This window comes from Pelodiscus sinensis, chromosome 17, assembly GCF_052426305.1.
Source record: "Pelodiscus sinensis isolate ZL-2025 chromosome 17, ASM5242630v1, whole genome shotgun sequence".
Lineage (NCBI taxonomy): Eukaryota > Metazoa > Chordata > Testudines > Trionychidae > Pelodiscus > Pelodiscus sinensis.
This window is the reverse complement of record NC_143068.1, coordinates 36,239,331-36,259,157: the sequence shown is the minus strand read 5'-3', so window position 1 is coordinate 36,259,157 and position 19,827 is coordinate 36,239,331. Positions and strand designations below refer to the sequence as shown.

Below are 19,827 nucleotides of genomic sequence, written 5' to 3'. Positions count from 1 at the left end.
TGCTTCCGTGGAGACACCTGCCCCCTCACTGCCTCCCACAGAGGCAGCAGCGTGGTGGAGGGCAGGTGAGAGATGGTGCTCGCGGAGAGCCGGCTCCCTGTGCATACCGGCTCCCGCGGAACCGCCTGTCCCCGGCGCTGCTGCCTCTCTGTCAGCAGGGGTCAGGTGGGAGCTGGTGCTCGCAGGGAGCCGGCTCCCTGTGCATACCGGCTCCCACGGAACCGCCTGTCCCCGGCGCTGCTGCTCCTTTGTCAGCAGGGATCAGGCGGGAGCTGGTGCTCGCGGGGAGCCGGCTTCCTGTGCATACCGGCTCCCGCGGAACTGCCTGTCCCCGGCGCTGCTGCTCCTGTGTCAGCAGGGGTCAGGCGGGAGCTGGTGCTCGCGGGGAGCCAGCTTCCTGTGCATACCGGCTCCCGCGGAACTGCCTGCCCCTATGCTGCTGCTCCTGTGTCAGCAGGGGTCAGGCGGGAGCTGGTGCTCACAGGGAGCCGGCTCCCTGTGCATACCGGCTCCCGCGGAACCGCCTGTCCCCGGCGCTGCTGCTCCTGTGTCAGCAGGGGTCAGGCGGGAGCTGGTGCTCGCAGGGAGCCGGCTCCCTGTGCATACCGGCTCCCGCGGAACTGCCTGCCCCTATGCTGCTGCTCCTGTGTCAGCAGGGGTCAGGCGGGAGCTGATGCATATGGGAAGCCGGCTCCCTGTGCATACCGGCTCCCGCGGAACTGCCTGCCCCTATGCTGCTGCTCCTGTGTCAGCAGGGGTCAGGCGGGAGCTGGTGCTCGCGGGGAGCCAGCTCCCTGTGCATACCGGCTCCCGCGGAACCGCCTGTCCCCGGCGCTGCTGCTCCTGTGTCAGCAGGGGTCAGGCGGGAGCTGGTGCTTGCAGGGAGCCGGCTCCCTGTGCATACCGGCTCCCACGGAACCGCCTGTCCCCGGCGCTGCTGCCTCTCTGTCAGCAGGGGTCAGGTGGGAGCTGGTGCTCGCCGGGAGCCGGCTCCCTGTGCATACCGGCTCCCGCGGAACTGCCTGCCCCTATGCTGCTGCTCCTGTGTCAGCAGGGGTCAGGCGGGAGCTGGTGCTCGCAGGGAGCCGGCTCCCTGTGCATACCGGCTCCCACGGAACCACCTGTCCCCGGCGTTGCTGCCTCTCTGTCAGCAGGGGTCAGGCGGGAGCTGGTGCTCGCAGGGAGCCGGCTCCCTGTGCATACCGGCTCCCGCGGAACTGCCTGTCCCCGGCGCTGCTGCCTCTCTGTCAGCAGGGGTCAGGCAGGAGCTGGTGCTCGCAGGGAGCCGGCTCCCTGTGCATACCGGCTCCCGCGGAACTGCCTGTCCCTGGCGTTGCTGCCTCTCTGTCAGCAGGGGTCAGGCGGGAGCTGGTGCTCGCAGGGAGCCAGCTCCCTGTGCATACCGGCTCCCACGGAACCGCCTGCCCCTATGCTGCTGCCTCTCTGTCAGCAGGGGTCAGGCGGGAGCTGGTGCTCGCGGGGAGCCAGCTTCCTGTGCATACCGGCTCCCGTGGAACTGCCTGCCCCTATGCTGCTGCTCCTGTGTCAGCAGGGGTCAGGCGGGAGCTGGTGCTCGCAGGGAGCCGGCTCCCTGTGCATACCGGCTCCCGCAGAACTGCCTGCCCCTATGCTGCTGCTCCTGTGTCAGCAGGGGTCAGGCGGGAGCTGATGCATATGGGAAGCCAGCTCCCTGTGCATACCTGCTCCCACGGAACCGCCTGTCCCCGGCGCTGCTGCCTGTCTGTCAGCAGGGGTCAGGCGGGAGCTGGTGCTCGCAGGGAGCCGGCTCCCTGTGCATACCGGCTCCCACGGAACCGCCTGTCCCCGGCGCTGCTGCCTCTCTGTCAGCAGGGGTCAGGCGGGAGCTGGTGCTCGCAGGGAGCCGGCTCCCTGTGCATACCGGCTTCCACGGAACCGCCTGTCCCCGGCGCTGCTGCCTCTCTGTCAGCAGGGGTCAGGCGGGAGCTGGTGCTCGCAGGGAGCTGGCTCCCTGTGCATACCGGCTCCCACGGAACTGCCTGTCCCCGGCGCTGCTGCCTCTCTGTCAGCAGGGGTCAGGCGGGAGCTGGTGCTCGCCGGGAGCCGGCTCCCTGTGCATACCGGCTCCCGCGGAACTGCCTGCCCCTATGCTGCTGCTCCTGTGTCAGCAGGGGTCAGGCGGGAGCTGGTGCTCGCAGGGAGCCGGCTCCCTGTGCATACCGGCTCCCGCGGAACCGCCTGTCCCCGGCGCTGCTGCCTCTCTGTCAGCAGGGGTCAGGCGGGAGCTGGTGCTCGCAGGTAGCCAGCTCCCTGTGCATACCGGCTCCCACGGAACCGCCTGTCCCCGGCGCTGCTGCCTCTCTGTCAGCAGGGGTCAGGTGGGAGCTGGTGCTCGCCGGGAGCCGGCTCCCTGTGCATACCGGCTCCCGCGGAACTGCCTGCCCCTATGCTGCTGCTCCTGTGTCAGCAGGGGTCAGGCGGGAGCTGGTGCTTGCAGGGAGCTGGCTCCCTGTGCATACCGGCTCCCACGGAACCGCCTGTCCCCGGCGCTGCTACCTCTCTGTCAGCAGGGGTCAGGTGGGAGCTGGTGCTCGCCGGGAGCCGGCTCCCTGTGCATACCGGCTCCCGCGGAACTGCCTGCCCCTATGCTGCTGCTCCTGTGTCAGCAGGGGTCAGGCGGGAGCTAGTGCTCGCAGGGAGCCGGCTCCCTGTGCATACCGGCTCCCACGGAACCGCCTGTCCCCGGCGTTGCTGCCTCTCTTTCAGCAGGGGTCAGGCGGGAGCTGGTGCTCGCAGGGAGCCGGCTCCCTGTGCATACCGGCTCCCACGGAACTGCCTGTCCCCGGCGCTGCTGCCTCTCTGTCAGCAGGGGTCAGGCGGGAGCTGGTGCTCGCAGGGAGCCGGCTCCCTGTGCATACCGGCTCCCGCGGAACTGCCTGTCCCCGGCGTTGCTGCCTCTCTGTCAGCAGGGGTCAGGCGGGAGCTGGTGCTCGCAGGGAGCCAGCTCCCTGTGCATACCGGCTCCCACGGAACCGCCTGCCCCTATGCTGCTGCCTCTCTGTCAGCAGGGGTCAGGCGGGAGCTGGTGCTCGCGGGGAGCCAGCTTCCTGTGCATACCGGCTCCCGCGGAACTGCCTGCCCCTATGCTGCTGCTCCTGTGTCAGCAGGGGTCAGGCGGGAGCTGGTGCTCGCAGGGAGCCGGCTCCCTGTGCATACCGGCTCCCGCGGAACTGCCTGCCCCTATATTGCTGCTCCTATGTCAGCAGGGGTCAGGCGGGAGCTGATGCATATGGGAAGCCAGCTCCCTGTGCATACCGGCTCCCACGGAACCGCCTGTCCCCGGCGCTGCTGCCTCTCTGTCAGCAGGGGTCAGGCGGGAGCTGGTGCTCGCCGGGAGCCGGCTCCCTGTGCATACCGGCTCCCACGGAACCGCCTGTCCCCGGCGTTGCTGCCTCTCTGTCAGCAGGGGTCAGGCGGGAGCTGGTGCTCGCAGGGAGCCGGCTCCCTGTGCATACCGGCTCCCATGGAACCGCCTGTCCCCGGCGCTGCTGCCTCTCTGTCAGCAGGGGTCAGGTGGGAGCTGGTGCTTGCAGGGAGCTGGCTCCCTGTGCATACCGGCTCCCACGGAACCGCCTGTCCCCGGCGCTGCTGCCTCTCTGTCAGCAGGGGTCAGGCGGGAGCTGGTGCTCGCAGGGAGCTGGCTCGCTGTGCATACCGGCTCCCACGGAACCGCCTGTCCCCGGCGCTGCTGCCTCTCTGTCAGCAGGGGTCAGGCGGGAGCTGGTGCTCTCAGGGAGCTGGCTCGCTGTGCATACCGGCTCCCACAGAACCGCCTGTCCCCGGCGCTGCTGCCTCTCTGTCAGCAGGGGTCAGGTGGGAGCTGGTGCTCGCAGGGAGCTGGCTCCCTGTGCATACCGGCTCCCACGGAACCGCATGTCCCCGGCGCTGCTGCCTCTTTGTCAGCAGGGGTCAGGTGGGAGCTGGTGCTCGCAGGGAGCCGGCTCCCTGTGCATACCGGCTCCCACGGAACCGCCTGTCCCCGGCGCTGCTGCCTCTCTGTCAGCAGGGGTCAGGCGGGAGCTGAAGAAATCGGCGGTTACGTTTACACTAAATGGTTCTGCATTTCCCTACTAGAGAGACTGTGTGAGAGGAAGGGGGCACCACGCTCTCTGGGGCGTCCAGGAGGGGTGAGTGGAGCAGCCCGTTACACATACACGGCACTAACCACGGCCGCCCGCCCCAGGCCCTCGCCCCACGTTCCAGCAGAGCGATGCCGAGACTGGCTTGTGTCCCCCCCCAGAGCCAGGTGCGCAGCCTCCGCAGGCGGGCCAAGGTGTGTGCAGAATGCGCCTCAGAGCCCCCTGGAGCAGCTTGTGCAGCCTTTGCAATGTTCTCACCCGGAGGCCCAGCAGGGCAGCAGGCCCCCTGGATCCTGTTGGAGGGCCGCCAAGGATAACGGCCCCATCTCCCCAGGACTGCCCAGGGGAGGCGGCTGGCGGGCCGGGCCGCGGGCAGTGAATGTATCTGGGCACACGGAGCACTCGCCAGGCGGGCAGCGGGCATTTCCGCAGGCTCCTGGGCTTCGGTGCGATGATGATGGGGGGGGCTGCTGTTCGCGGATTGCAGCCTCCAGGAGCAGGCTGGCGCCGGGCTCGGCGGGAGAGATTGCACCGCCTGGGCTGGGGTCCGGCTCCGTGGGGCTCACGTCTGTCAGGGCGGTGCCAAGGACACGGGAGTAAATCCCAGGGGTTAGGAGCAGCCGTGGGCAGGAATGCGCCATCGCCCGCTAATTGCGTGTGCTCTGCGGGGGAGATGGGGAGAGGTCCGAGCGGCGCTCTCCCCCTTCTCGGCCCCTCGCATCCTTCCCCATCTCCTTCTGGGTGCGTCCCCTGCAGGGCAGCGCCGCGCCGGCTCCCTTGGGGGAGGGGCCACGGGGAAGCAGCGAAAATGCTCGCCCCACGGCCCGGGCCGCACTCAGACCCCCTTGCTCGCTCATTTCCCCCGTCAGCCGGAGCCAGGCCCCCCTTGCCCGCCCCACTGCTGCTGCACTAACCTGCTCTTAAAAACAGCCAGTTCTCCCCCCTCCCGCCTGCCTCCCCAGCCCTCGACTCGCTGCAGCAGGGCTGGGTGGGCGGCAGCGATAGCAGAGCCGGAGGCGGGCTGGGGTCTCCGCTAATTACAGAGCCGCTGCCTGACTCAGAGCAGAGGGAACGTTATCAGCCGGCGCAGCTGGGCCTCGGGGCCAGCCAAGGGGGGGTCCGTTCTGGGCGCTAGGCCTGGGGGGGTTGTAACACGACAAAGGGGGGGGCTGGACCTTCAAGGCCTGTGCCGGGGGCAAATCCCAGCTCCAAGCGACCTGCCGCCAGCTCCTCCCACGGGCGGGACACGCACCCCCCTGATCAGCACGTGCAGAGCGGCCGGGCGGGGGGGGGGGGGTCTGCTGGGTTCCAGCTGGGGGAGGGGAGCAGTTCTGCCATTTCCCAGCCGGCGGGGGCAGGTCTGCCATTTCCCCGCTGGGGGGGGGGGAGTCTTCTGTTTCCCAGCTGGGGGGGGGCAGTTCTGCCATTTCCCAGCCGGCGGGGGCAGGTCTGCCATTTCCCCGCTGGGGGGGGGGGGGTCTTCTGTTTCCCAGCCGGGGGGGCAGTTCTGCCATTTCCCCGCTGGGGGGGGGGAGTCTTCTGTTTCCCAGCCGGGGGGGGGGGCAGTTCTGCCATTTCCCAGCCGGGGGGGGGGGCAGTTCTGCCATTTCCCAGCTGGGGGGGGGGAGTCTTCTGTTTCCCAGCCGGGGGGGGGTCTGCCATTTCCCAGTTTCCCAGCCGGGGGGGGGGGCAGGTCTGCCATTTCCCCGCTGGGGGGGGGGGGGGGGAGTCTTCTGTTTCCCAGCCGGGGGGGGGGGGCAGGTCTGCCATTTCCCGCTGGGGGGGGGGGAGTCTTCTGTTTCCCAGCCGGCGGGGGCAGGTCTGCCATTTCCCCGTGGGGGGGGGGGGAGTCTTCTGTTTCCCAGCCGGGGGGGGGCAGTTCTGCCATTTCCCAGCCGGCGGGGGCAGGTCTGCCCTTTCCCCGCTGGGGGGGGGGGGGGAGTCTTCTGTTTCCCAGCCGGGGGGGGGGCAGTTCTGCCATTTCCCAGCCGGGGGGGGGGCAGGTCTGCCATTTCCCCGCTGGGGGGGGGGGGAGTCTTCTGTTTCCCAGCCGGGGGGGGGGGGCAGGTCTGCCATTTCCCCGCTGGGGGGGGGGGAGTCTTCTGTTTCCTAGCCGGGGGGGGGGCAGTTCTGCCATTTCCCAGCCGGCGGGGGCAGGTCTGCCCTTTCCCCGTGGGGGGGGGGGGCAGTGTGAGTAGTGGGGGTGCTGTTACATTCACTGTACTGTGTGTGTGTGCACCTCAGTTCCCCCTCTCCTCCCCCACCACGGCTCTCTCTGCGTGGGGGGGGCAGAGTCTCACACCTGGGGACCAGGGACAGAGATTCCCCTTGGCTCTGGGAGCCGGACAGTGCAGGAGGCGGCAGGGACCGGTTGCTGGGAGGGGGAGTTAGGCTGGGCCTGGGGAGGGGAGGGTGCTTTAGACCGAGGAAGGGGGTGAACCCCCCCAAGAGGACTGAGGCTCTGCCCTGGCTCCTGTGCTGCGCTGTGTCCCTGCGAGCCAATAACCCTTCCACTCGACTGGCCGGCAGAGAATCCCCTCTGGCTGCAGGTGGGGTGCAGGGCCCCGGTGCGTCGTCACAGGCAGATTGGCCGTTCCCCAGCCGGAGGGGGGGGGGCGGTCCGGCCAGAGGGGGGGGGGCGGTTCGGCCGTTCCCCGGCCGGGGGGGGGGGGGCGGCTCCCCGGCCGGGGGGGGGGGGGGCGGTTCGGCCGTTCCCCGGCCGGAGGGGGGGGGCGGTTCGGCCGTTCCCCGGCCGGGGGGGGGGCGGTTCGGCCGTTCCCCGGCCGGAGGGGGGGGCGGTTCGGCCGTTCCCCGGCCAGGAAGAATGGCTTTCGGTGGCCTGGGAAGAATGGGTCCGAACTGTCCCCTCTGGGGGAGAGCCCTGCCCACCGCCCGGCGTGGCGGGAGACCTGGTGCCGAGTGGGCCGGCGGGCGCTGAACGGCCGTTTGTTTGCAAGCCCTGGGAGCAGCCGAGTGCCCTGGTGCACTGTTCCCTGTGTGCGCCCGGGGGTGCCACGAGGGCCGCAGGCAGCCCCTGTGCTCTGGGGTGCCGGGCCAGCGCCACGCAGGGCTTTTCCTCCGGCCCTGAGCTCGGGGCCTGGGCAGAGCCAGCCCGGCAAGGTGGAGCGCGATGCCGTTAGCAGGGGAGCATCTGCCCAAGGGCTGCCCCACCTGGGCTCTGCCCCGGCTGCACAGGCTGCAAGGGGGTGAAATGCTCTGCCAGGAGCTCGCCTCCCTTCTCCAAGACGTCGCCCAGCCAGCCGGCCCTGGGGCTGCCTTCGACCCGCTCTGCCTAGCACGTCTCTGGCCATGGCTGCCTGCGGCCTGCCGGGGCGGTAACGAGAGAAGGAACGTTGGCAGCTTCTGCCTCCTGCTCACCAGCGGCTGGGAATGCGGCCTGGCTGGGGTGTGCGTGTGCAGTCTGTGTGTATGCGCGTGTGCGGTGTGTGTGTGTGCGCGTGTGCAGTGCATGTGCGTTGCATGTGCAGTGCGTGTGTGGTGCGTGTGCGGTGTGTGTGTGTGCAGTGCGTTGTGTGTGCGGTGTGTGTGTGCGGTGCGTGTGCAGTGCGGTGCGTGTGCAGTGCGGTGCGTGTGCGGTGCGTGTGCGGTGCATGGGAAGAGCTCACCACAGGAAAAGGGAATCTCAGAGCCGAGTGCTGCATTCGCTGCTGACACTGTGAGGTCCTTATTTCTTGTGGTGGTGAGTTCCACAGTCCAAGCCGGGTTCCCCGCCTCTGTTAACCAGTGACAGCTGTCACAGGCCGTTCTGTGAGATGGAGGTTGGCTCTCGGAGAGCTGGCCTAGTCCACTGGACACCCCCTCCCGGGCAGAGCCCACCAATGCAGACACATCCCGGGGCCAGGCCGCACGCAGCCGGCGAGGCCCGCCAGACCCCTTGTGCCAGTGGAGCCCAAAAGAAAGCGCATGCGTCACCAGCCAGGACCGCAGAGGCCTGGGGCCAAGGCCCTGCCGCTCTGGGGACGCCCAGGCCAGGCAGCGGGAGCCTCGGGGAGGACCGGGGCTGGATGTGACGTGCCCAGTGGGGTTTGCATCGATCCGTAACTCCGTCGCGTGCGGCGGCACCTTCCCTGCACTGACGCTGCCCCGAGGTGACGCCGTCAGGGCCCCTCACACGTGCCCTCTGCCCAGCTGTCGGTCTCACCGGGGCAGGTTCGTGCCCAGAGCCTGCCCGTAGCTAGAGCGAGCTGAGACCCCCCAGCCCGGGGGTTTCGCGTGTGGCCATTCAGCTGGTGCTGCTGAGCGTGGGGGCGTTGCCCCGCCCCGGAGCCAGGCTGCATGTCGGGGGGTTGCTGGCTGTGCGAGAAATGGAGCGAATGGGGGGGCCGAGAGCTGGGGTCAGGTCCCTGCGGCTGGCAGGGAGGCCCCCAGCGAGGTCGTGTGTTCGCTTTGTTCCAGACAACCATGCTCAGGTGTCTCGAGCGTCTCTGCGCATCCGAATCCTGGACGTGAACGACAACCCGCCCGAGCTGGCCGCGCCCGCCGAGGCTGCGGTGTGCGAGGACGCCAAGCCTGGCCAGGTAACCTGTCCCGGGAAGGAGGCAGCCTGCCCCCTGCGGCCCACGAGGCGGGGGGGTGACTGGGGGCAGCTTTCTCAGAGCTACTCAGGCAGCCGCTGCCGCTCCCTCCTGCGAAGGGGGCAGCACCCCCGGGGGGCCTCTCCCTGGCGGGGGGAGCGGAAGGGCTGACTGGTGCCCCCAGTCCCGGTGCCGCGAGGGGCCCAGGCCTCCCCTGCAGCCTCTGCTCTCCTCCTGCAGCTGATTCAGACCCTAAGCGTGGTGGACCGGGACGAGCCGCAGAGTGGCCATCGCTTCTACTTCACGCTGGCCCCCGAGGCCACCAGCAGCCGCCACTTTTCTCTGCTGGACATCCAGGGTGAGTGCACCGCGGGTGGGACACGGCCGGCTCCCCTCCTCCCGGGGGGGCACCCAGCCGCCTGGCCCAGGGCTCCGTGGCCCGCAGCCAGGGCTCTCACGGGCCCTTTCTGCGCCCAGCGCTCCCGTTCGGGGCTTCGGGGCCCTGGCCTTGGGGCCGGGTGCCTGGCTGCTATTGCCAGGGAGGTGGAAGCAGCCTCGCCTCGCTGGGCCAGTTGTCCAGCACAAAGCCCTCTGGCCGGCAGCCTGTGGGCCCCGCCCCATGTCCAGCCTGCCCCACATCTGACTGCACGTCCAGGCCGCGAGGAGGTGCCACCTGATGGGCAGAGCGGTGCTGGCCCTCACCCCGCCACCCCGGGCTCTTCCCAGTGCCGCTTGCTGGGCGCAGGGCCGCTCTGCACACGAGGGCGCTTTGCCAGGCTGCACCGGCCAAGCGAGAGCAGCCCGGTTCTCGCCAGCACACCTGCCCGGACGACCTGTCTGCCCGAGGAACCGGCTCCACGCGCCCGCCCGCTGCCTGGTCAGCTGATTCCGAACCTCCGCCAGCCCCTGCCCGCTGCAAGGCACGTAACCCCCGCACCGCCGCGCTCCCGCCAGTGTAAAACACCCCAGAGTGCAGGGCGCTGCTCTCCCCACTGCCCCTGCTCCAGTGCAGCCTGGGGGCACATCTGCCCGACGGGCCCTGGGTCTGCTGCAGCAGGGAGAAGGGGAGCCATTGCTTGGCGCGAGCTGGCCTGACGCGGGGTCTGGAGCCTGCGGGAACGGAGCAGGGCTGCGTGCTCCCGCCAGGGCCCTGCCTTGCGGTTTGTGTCCCTGGCGGTCTAGGAGAGACGTGCCCTGCGATCTCGGGTGGCGCGCTCCGGCTGCAGAAGCCAGGGCCGGCGTCTGGCGACACGTGAGAGGGCGGGGCCGGGGGGCTGCTTCAGCACAGACGAGGCATCCAGGCCCCTTCCGGGAGCAGGGCTGGCACACAAGGGCTGCGCAAGGCCCCTGCCCTTTCCGGGCGTGCCGCTGGGCTGCGGTTGGACCCGGTCTCGCGCATTGGGGCTCTTCTTGACAGGCCTGTCCCATTTCCTGCTGCTTGGCACTAACGCCCTGCGTTGCCTGGGAGGCGCGCTCGGGACGGCTGAGTCCAGGTGGCGGCTGGCAGTGGCTCTGAGGGGCCTGGCGCACCCCACTAGCCAAGCCGCCAGCCCAGAGACCGGCAGCGCCAAGCAGAGCCCTCGAGCGGGGGACAGAACAAAGGCGGGAGGCTCTTGGGAAGCCCACGCTGCCTCCAGTTTTGCAGCCTTCGTCGCCCCGGCACATGGGCCAGTCTGCCCCTGGGTCACAGGCGGCTGGCTCTGGTGTGGGCCCGGTTCAGCGCATCCGCCTCCGGCTTGCCATGGAAAGCGCCAGTCAGACTCTGGCTGTGCTGCGGGCGGAATAATGCCGGTCCGGCGAGTGGCCCTCGCTGATCCTCTCCCCGCTGGGGCGCAGCTGGGCCGGGAGCCCAGCGTGTCACCTCGCCAGGGTTTTCTCCTCCGCTAGAGCGTGCCCCGAGTTGTTTCCTTCCTCGCCGCTGACGGGGGAGCCGCTCAGAACCGGGTGGGACGCTGCATGAACCCGGTGACTGTAGCTTCGTGAATGGCTTCCCAGTGTGCCGGCAGGTCAGCTCGTCCATCGCCCTTCCCCTTCGTGTCAGCGTCCCAGGGGACCCTGCCCAGCAGGTCTCGGAGGGAGCCAACGGCTGCGTGTCTGAAGTCCAGGGTGTGTGCTTTGCTGCTCTCCTTCCTTCCTTTGCTCAGGGTCCTGAACTCGGCCATCTCATGGCCACTGCTGCCCAGGTTGTCACCTGCAGCTACTTCTCCCTGTTCGTGAGCAGCAGGTCAAGCTGCACATGGCCTCAGCACCTGTAGCAAGAAGTTATCCCCAAGGTTCTCAAAAACTGCCTGGATTGTCTGTGTCCTGCTGCGTTGGTCTCCCAACAGATGTCAGGCGATTAAAGTCCCCCATGAGAACCAGGGCCTGCGATCTGGAAGCATCTCTCAGTTGTCTGAAGAAAGCCTCGTCTACCTCATCCACCTGATCTGGTCTATAGCAGACACCAACCACAACATCACCCTGTTGCTTCCACCTCTAAATTTAACCCATAGACTCTCAACAGGCTTTTCTCCCTCTATATACTGGAGCTCCGAGCAATCCTACTGCACTTACATCCAGTGCAACTCCTCCTTTTCTCCCCCGCCTGTTGTTCTGGAACAGTTTATGCCCTTCCATGCCAGCGCTCCAGTCATGCGAGTTGTCCCACCACGTCTCCGTTATTCCGATAAAATCACTGTTCTTTGACTGGTCCAGGGCTTCTAATTCTTCCTGTTTGTTGCCCAGGCTTCTCGCATTGGTGTACAAACCCCGCAGGTAGCCAGTTGCTCGCCCTGCCTTCTGCATCCGAATCAGGGGTCCCCCTTTGTCGCTCGTTCATCCTTGTGATTCTTCCCCGTGTCCGACTTCCTCACTCCCCTCAGGGCTTTGGTCACCATCCCCCAACGAACCTAGTTTAAAGCCCTTCCCACGAGGTTTGCAAGCCTGCCCGCGAAGATGCTCCTTCCTCTCTTGGTTAGGTGGGTCCCATCGCTTCCTAGCAATCCTTGCACCCGGAACAGAGTCCCATGGTCGAAGAAACCAAAGCCCTCTCTGCGACACCACCTGCGCAACCTCGCATTGACTTCCTCGATTCGACGATCCCTACCCGGACCTTTTCCCTCAATAGGGAGGATGGACAAGAACACCACTTGTGCTTCAAACTCCTTGATCCCAGCGCTATGTGATCTGCTGTGACCCGCTGTGACGTAGTGGGGGTGTAACTTGCTAACTCACTGGCCACTGTCTGTAGCACCACCGAGCAAGACAGGCGATAAGTCACTATGCAAAGAGGGTGTTTCAACCTGTCTGACCAGCTACCCCCCCATGGAGAGGAACAAAGGAAGGTGGATGCTGCCCTGGCTGGGGGGCAGGGCTGGAGGAGAGTGAGTTAGTTTCTGTCTGGAAGGATGGAGGAAGCAGCCTTAGCAACAGGCTGGGGGGTTTAGAAGCTGAGACTCCTGCCCCATATCAAGAGGGGCTGAGGCATCCTAGGCCTGCCCTGTAACCTGATGACATCTGTGCTGGGCTGTATCCTGGAGAAGCAATAAACCACCTCTATTCTACTGGCTGGCGGAGTCTGTTCGTGCCATTCCAGGGGTGCAGGAGACGGGGGACCCCAACGCGTCATCACACCCGCTCAAGGTCGTTCTTGGCCTATCGTTAGTTCCCACATGGAGAAGCAGGAAGGAGCAGCGATCCGAAGGTTTAATCACTTTTGGAAGAGTCTCGGCCACATCTTAAATTTGGGCTCCCGGTAAGCAGCACGCTTCTCAAGATTGCAGGTCTGGACGGCAGATGGATGACTCAGTCCCTCTTAGGAGGGAGTCCCTGACCACCACCACCCGTCGTCTTCTTTTGGGGGGGGTTGTGGAACCCCCATCCCTAGGACTGCACATCCCATGCCTTCCGGTAGATGGTGTTCCCTTCTGATTTCTTCCCTGAGAGGTCCCTGGCAAAGCATTCTCCACCGCAGTGCCTGTGCAGAGAGCCTGAAAGCTGTTACTTACCTCTATCGGGATGGGGGATACCGCCTGTACTGCCCTCTCTGGCTCTTCAGCCTGCTGTGCCTGCAGGATTAAACGCTGTCTTCATCCTCTGATGGAGTGCAGGGTCGACACTCGGGCCTCAAGTCCTCTCATTTTTTCTTCCAAAATGGTGACCAGCTTGCACTTAGTGCAGATGAAATCCCTTCTGTCTTCCCGGAGCTGTCCAAACCTGCCTGCCTCCCGAGAGATTCCACAGATGGTCTCAGTGCCCCCTGAAGGGCAGAAGAGAAACAAAATGCAAGAAAAAGAGCAAACCCTATGGGGCTTCCTGGCGCATGGTGGGCAGTTGGCAGCCGGCAGGGGCGGGCGTGTGGTGGGTGCATGGCGGGTGGCCGGTGGGGGCGGGCGCGTGGCAGGCGGATGGTGGGGGCAGGCGCATGGCGGGCAGTCGGTGGGGGCGGGTGCGTGACGGGGGCGGGCGCGTGAAGGGCGCTCGACGGGGGCGGGAGCGTGGCGGGCGGAGGCAGGCGAGTAGTGGGCGGCCGGCGGGGGCGGGCGCGTAGCGGGCGGTCGATGGGGGCGGGCGAACAGCGGGCGGCCAGCGGGGGCGGGTGCAGGCACGTGGTGGGCAGCGGTCTGTAAGAGCTTTCTGCAGCATGAGCAGGACCTGACCGGAACCAAAGCGGGCCTTGCAGCGCTGTGATCTGCTTCCCAGAGGCGCTGGGGACTGGCGTGAAGCACGTCGGTGTGACGTAGTGGGGGTACTTGCTGGGCTGTGGTGACCCCTGCTGTCTGGAGCAAGACCCAGCAGGGAAAACCTCGCTAGGCAGAGGTAAGGCCAAACTGGTTGAACCAGTGGCCAGACACCCCCCATGGAGAGGAACAAAGGAAGGTGGATGCTGCCCTGGCTGGGGGGGCAGGGCTGCAAGGGAATTTAGTTAGTTACTGTGGGAGAGCATGGAGGAGAGCCTAGGAGAAGGGGCTGGAGTTTAGGGGCCCAGTCTCCCCCATCTCAAGGGGGCCTGAGGCATCCTAGCCCAGCTCTGGGACCAGACTACATCTGTGCTGTGCTGTATCCTGGAGAGGCAATAAACTTCCTCTATTCCACCGGCTGGTGAAGTCTGTTTGTGCCATTTCGGGGGTGCAGGAGACGGGGAACCCCCAACGCGCCGTCACAGTCGGTCCAAAGAGCTACATGGGGGTTGCGGGACATGCTGGAACGGCTCCACATAGAGCTCCTGTCCTCGCGCCATCGCCGAGCCAGGACTGGCCTGGCACCAGTCCGGCGGGGAACAGAAAGCCCCACGGAAGGGCCAGAGTTGGGCACAGACCCACTGAGCTGGGAAGTCTTGGCCCCGAGTTCTCGTGCGTATTTCCGGCTGGTACGTGCCGAACCCCTGGGAACGTCCATGGGGCCGGATGGGAGCGCTGCTGAGTTCCTGGGGCCTGGGCCGACCGGGGAGCCCTGCAGGCTGCCCCGAGTGCCTGGGCACCTCGCTTGGGCCTAGCGAACGTGGGCCCCTCCCGGACGGCGCTGTTCCTATGACGGCTGTCCTTGGCCTGCTGCTCCGCGGAGAGCTGGGCAGCGATGCACCGCGGCTCCTGTTACCTGCCTGCTCCGCGGAGACCTGGGCAGCGTAGCACCGCGACTCCTCTTACCTGCCTGCTCCGAGGAGAGCTGGGCAGCATAGCGCAGCGGCTCCTCCTCCCTGCCTGCTCCGCGGAGAGCTGGGCAGCGTAGCGACACGACTCCTCTTACCTGCCTGCTCCGCGGAGACCTGGGCAGCGTAGCGCCGCGACTCCTCTTACCTGCCTGCTCCGCGGAGAGCTGGGCAGCATAGCGCAGCGGCTCCTCCTACCTGCCTGCTCCGCGGAGAGCTGGGCAGCGTAGCGACACGACTCCTCTTACCTGCCTGCTCCGCGGAGACCTGGGCAGCGTAGCGACACGACTCCTCTTACCTGCCTGCTCCGCGGAGACCTGGGCAGCGTAGCGCCGCGACTCCTCTTACCTGCCTGCTCCGCGGAGACCTGGGCAGCGTAGCGCCGCGGCTCCTCTTACCTGCCTGCTCCGCGGAGAGCTGGGCAGCGTAGCGCCGCGACTCCTCTTACCTGCCTGCTCCGCGGAGAGCTGGGCAGCGTAGCGCCGCGGCTCCTCTTACCTGCCTGCTCCGCGGAGAGCTGGGCAGCGTAGCGCCGCGGCTCCTCTTACCTGCCTGCTCCGCGGAGACCTGTGCAGCGTAGCGCCGCGGCTCCTCTTACCTGCCTGCTCCGAGGAGACCTGTGCAGCGTAGCGCCGCGGCTCCTGTTACCTGCCTGCTCCGCGGAGACCTGTGCAGCGTAGCGCCGCGGCTCCTCTTACCTGCCTGCTCCGCGGAGAGCTGGGCAGCGTAGCGCCGCGACTCCTCTTACCTGCCTGCTCCGCGGAGAGCTGTGCAGCGTAGCGCCGCGGCTCCTCTTACCTGCCTGCTCCGCGGAGACCTGTGCAGCGTAGCGCCGCGGCTCCTCTTACCTGCCTGCTCCGCGGAGACCTGGGCAGCGTAGCGCCGCGGCTCCTCTTACCTGCCTGCTCCGCGGAGAGCTGGGCAGCGTAGCGCCACGACTCCTCTTACCTGCCTGCTCCGCGGAGAGCTGGGCAGCGTAGCGCCGCGGCTCCTCTTACCTGCCTGCTCCGCGGAGAGCTGGGCAGCGTAGCACCGCGACTCCTCTTACCTGCCTGCTCCGCGGAGAGCTGGGCAGCGTAGCGCCGCGGCTCCTCTTACCTGCCTGCTCCGCGGAGAGCTGGGCAGCGTAGCGCCGCGACTCCTCTTACCTGCCTGCTCCGCGGAGAGCTGGGCAGCGTAGCGACACGACTCCTCTTACCTGCCTGCTCCGCGGAGAGCTGGGCAGCGTAGCGCCGCGACTCCTCTTACCTGCCTGCTCCGCGGAGACCTGTGCAGCGTAGCGCCGCGACTCCTCTTACCTGCCTGCTCCGCGGAGACCTGTGCAGCGTAGCGCCGCGGCTCCTGTTACCTGCCTGCTCCGCGGAGAGCTGGGCAGCGTAGCGACACGACTCCTCTTACCTGCCTGCTCCGCGGAGAGCTGGGCAGCATAGCACAGCGGCTCCTCCTACCTGCCTGCCCCGAGGAGACCTGGGCAGCGTAGCGACACGACTCCTCTTACCTGCCTGCTCCGAGGAGACCTGTGCAGCGTAGCGCCGCGACTCCTCTTACCTGCCTGCTCCGAGGAGACCTGTGCAGCGTAGCGCCGCGGCTCCTGTTACCTGCCTGCTCCGAGGAGACCTGTGCAGCGTAGCGCCGCGACTCCTCTTACCTGCCTGCTCCGAGGAGACCTGTGCAGCGTAGCGCCGCGGCTCCTCTTACCTGCCTGCTCCGCGGAGACCTGTGCAGCGTAGCGCCGCGACTCCTCTTACCTGCCTGCTCCGAGGAGACCTGTGCAGCGTAGCGCCGCGGCTCCTGTTACCTGCCTGCTCCGCGGAGACCTGTGCAGCGTAGCGCCGCGGCTCCTCTTACCTGCCTGCTCCGCGGAGAGCTGGGCAGCGTAGCGCCGCGGCTCCTCTTACCTGCCTGCTCCGCGGAGAGCTGGGCAGCGTAGCGCCGCGGCTCCTCTTACCTGCCTGCTCCGAGGAGACCTGTGCAGCGTAGCGCCGCGGCTCCTGTTACCTGCCTGCTCCGAGGAGACCTGTGCAGCGTAGCGCCGCGGCTCCTGTTACCTGCCTGCTCCGCGGAGACCTGTGCAGCGTAGCGCCGCGGCTCCTCTTACCTGCCTGCTCCGCGGAGACCTGGGCAGCGTAGCGCCGCGGCTCCTCTTACCTGCCTGCTCCGCGGAGATCTGTGCAGCGTAGCGCCACGGCTCCTGTTACCTGCCTGCTCCGCGGAGACCTGGGCAGCGTAGCGCCGCGGCTCCTCTTACCTGCCTGCTCCGCGGAGAGCTGGGCAGCGTAGCGCCGCGGCTCCTCTTACCTGCCTGCTCCGCGGAGAGCTGGGCAGCGTAGCGCCGCGACTCCTCTTACCTGCCTGCTCCGCGGAGAGCTGGGCAGCGTAGCGCCGCGGCTCCTCTTACCTGCATGCTCCGCGGAGACCTGGGCAGCGTAGCGCCGCGGCTCCTCTTACCTGCCTGCTCCGCGGAGACCTGTGCAGCGTAGCGCCGCGACTCCTCTTACCTGCCTGCTCCGCGGAGACCTGGGCAGCGTAGCGCCGCGACTCCTCTTACCTGCCTGCTCCGCGGAGAGCTGGGCAGCGTAGCGCCGCGGCTCCTCTTACCTGCCTGCTCCGCGGAGACCTGGGCAGCGTAGCGCCGCGGCTCCTCTTACCTGCCTGCTCCGCGGAGAGCTGGGCAGCGTAGCGCCGCGGCTCCTCTTACCTGCCTGTGAGCGGGTGGCATCACCATTGACAAACGTTCCCAGCATGTCCATGGGGGGGGCGGTGCTCAGTGCTGCAGCCTGCCCGGGAGCTGGCTGCCTGGGTGCAGGTGGCCACGGAGGGCTCAGGGCGTGTGCTGGACTGGGAGCCCTGCCTTGCCACAGGGCAGCGGCTGGCTTAGAGAGGTCAGTGGGGGGGTGGCTGGCTAGCTGCAGGAGCCAGGCTCTGCGCAGGCAGTGTTTGGGGCTGGGGCCGGAGCTGGGGCCGAGGCCACCCATACGGTGCTCAGAGGAGAGCCAGAGCAGCGCGGGGTGAGCCGGGCAGCGCGGCCCAGGGGGCGAAAAGGCAGCGCGCTGCGCCCGGGTTCTGCCAGCGAGTGCAGGGGGAGCGGTTGGACCCAGCGCAGGAAAGGGGCGAGGGGCTGGGGCTGCCCGGGGAGGCAAGGGAGGGGCTGGGGCGGGGGATGGGCTGGGGCCGCCCGGGGAGGCGGGCGAGGGGCGGGGGCGGGGGACGGGCTGGGGCCGCCCGGGGAGGCAAGGGAGGGGCTGGGGCGGGGGATGGGCTGGGGCCGCCCGGGGAGGCGGGCGAGGGGCGGAGGCGGGGGCGGGGGATGGGCAGGGGCCGCCCGGGGAGTCGAGCGAGGGCGGGGGCGGGGTAGGGGCCTGGCGGTGACGTTTCTGGCTCTCCCCAGACAACACGGCCGTGGTGCACACGCAGCAAATGGGCTTCAACCGGCAGGAGCAGGACATTTACTTCCTCCCCATTCTGGTGGTGGACAGCGGCCCCCCCGCCCTGAGCAGCACCGGGACGCTGACCATCCGGGTGTGCGGCTGCGACAGCGCCGGGGCCGTCCAGTCCTGCAACGGCACCGCCTACGCCGTGTCTGCAGCGCTCAGCCCCGGGGCCCTCATCGCCCTCCTGGTCTGCGTCCTCATCCTGATCGGTGAGAGCCCCTCCTCCGCCCTCGCGCCCGCCCACGGGAGTGCGGCTGCTTCTGGGCCGACGCGTCCCCGCTGAGAGCCCCGGCCCCGTCTCCCCTTCCCCTGTGTGCTGGGTGCGTCCCCGCTGAGAGCCCCGGCCCCGTCTCCCCTTCCCTGCGTGCTGGGTGCGTCCCCGCTGAGAGCCCCGGTCCCGTCTCCCCTTCCCTGCGTGCTGGGTGCGTCCCCGCTGAGAGCCCCGTTCCCGTCTCCCCTTCCCTGCGTGCTGGGTGCGTCCCCGCTGAGAGCCCCGTTCCCGTCTCCCCTTCCCTGCGTGCTGGGTGCGTCCCCGCTGAGAGCCCCGGCCCCGTCTCCCCTTCCCTGCGTGCTGGGTGGGTCCCCGCTGAGAGCCCCGTTCCCGTCTCCCCTGCGTGCTGGGCGCGTCCCCGCTGAGAGCCCCGGCCCCGTCTCCCCTTCCCTGCGTGCTGGGTGCGTCCCCGCTGAGAGCCCCGTTCCCGTCTCCCCTTCCCTGCGTGCTGGGTGCGTCCCCGCTGAGAGCCCCGTTCCCGTCTCCCCTTCCCTGCGTGCTGGGTGCGTCCTCGCTGAGAGCCCCGGCCCCGTCTCCCCTTCCCTGCGTGCTGGGTGCGTCCCCGCTGAGAGCCCCGTTCCCGTCTCCCCTTCCCTGCGTGCTGGGTGCGTCCCCGCTGAGAGCCCCGGCCCCGTCTCCCCTTCCCTGCGTGCTGGGTGCGTCCTCGCTGAGAGCCCCGGCCCCGTCTCCCCTTCCCTGCGTGCTGGGTGCGTCCCCGCTGAGAGCCCCGTTCCCGTGTCCCCTTCCCCGCGTGCTGGGTGCGTCCCCGCTGAGAGCCCCGTTCCCGTCTCCCCTTCCCTGCGTGCTGGGTGCGTCCCCGCTGAGAGCCCCGTTCCCGTCTCCCCTTCCCTGCGTGCTGGGTGCGTCCCCGCTGAGAGCCCCGTTCCCGTCTCCCCTTCCCTGCGTGCTGGGCGCGTCCCCGCTGAGAGCCCCGTTCCCGTCTCCCCTTCCCCGCGTGCTGGGTGCGACCTCGCTGAGAGCCCCGTTCCCGTCTCCCCTTCCCTGCGTGCTGGGTGCGTCCTCGCTGAGAGCCCCGTTCCCGTCTCCCCTTCCCTGCGTGCTGGGTGCGTCCCCGCTGAGAGCCCCGGCCCCGTCTCCCCTTCCCTGCGTGCTGGGTGCGTCCCCGCTGAGAGCCCCGGCCCCGTCTCCCCTTCCCTGCGTGCTGGGTGCGTCCCCGCTGAGAGCCCCAGCCCCGTCTCCCCTTCCCTGCGTGCTGGGTGCGTCCCCGCTGAGAGCCCCGGCCCCGTCTCCCCTTCCCTGCGTACTGGGTGCGTCCCCGCTGAGAGCCCCGGCCCCGTCTCCCCTTCCCCGCGTGCTGGGTGCGTCCCCGCTGAGAGCCCCGGCCCCGTCTCCCCTTCCCCGCGTGCTGGGTGCGTCCCCGCTGAGAGCCCCGGCCCCGTCTCCCCTTCCCTGCGTGCTGGGTGGGTCCCCGCTGAGAGCCCCGTTCCCGTCTCCCCTTCCCTGCGTGCTGGGTGCGTCCCCGCTGAGAGCCCCGTTCCCGTCTCCCCTTCCCTGCGTGCTGGGTGCGTCCCCGCTGAGAGCCCCGTTCCCGTCTCCCCTTCCCTGCGTGCTGGGTGCGTCCTCGCTGAGAGCCCCGGCCCCGTCTCCCCTTCCCTGCGTGCTGGGTGCGTCCCCGCTGAGAGCCCCGTTCCCGTCTCCCCTTCCCTGCGTGCTGGGTGCGTCCCCGCTGAGAGCCCCGGCCCCGTCTCCCCTTCCCTGCGTGCTGGGTGCGTCCTCGCTGAGAGCCCCGGCCCCGTCTCCCCTTCCCTGCGTGCTGGGTGCGTCCCCGCTGAGAGCCCCGTTCCCGTGTCCCCTTCCCCGCGTGCTGGGTGCGTCCCCGCTGAGA

At 68.5% G+C, this 19,827-nt stretch overlaps 1 protein-coding gene across 2 annotated transcripts in view; it reads left to right on the top strand.

Annotated features, from left to right (window-relative positions):
* The window catches only part of CDH22 (cadherin 22), a 108,022-nt gene that overhangs the window by 84,412 nt on the left and 3,783 nt on the right, over positions 1-19,827 (top strand). For both annotated transcript variants that reach the window (XM_075916202.2, XM_075916203.2), the window contains 3 exons: positions 8,535-8,656; positions 8,894-9,011; positions 17,668-17,919. In XM_075916202.2, the coding sequence (XP_075772317.2) occupies positions 8,535-8,656; positions 8,894-9,011; positions 17,668-17,919 (492 nt within the window). The remainder of the gene's footprint in view (positions 1-8,534; positions 8,657-8,893; positions 9,012-17,667; positions 17,920-19,827) is intronic.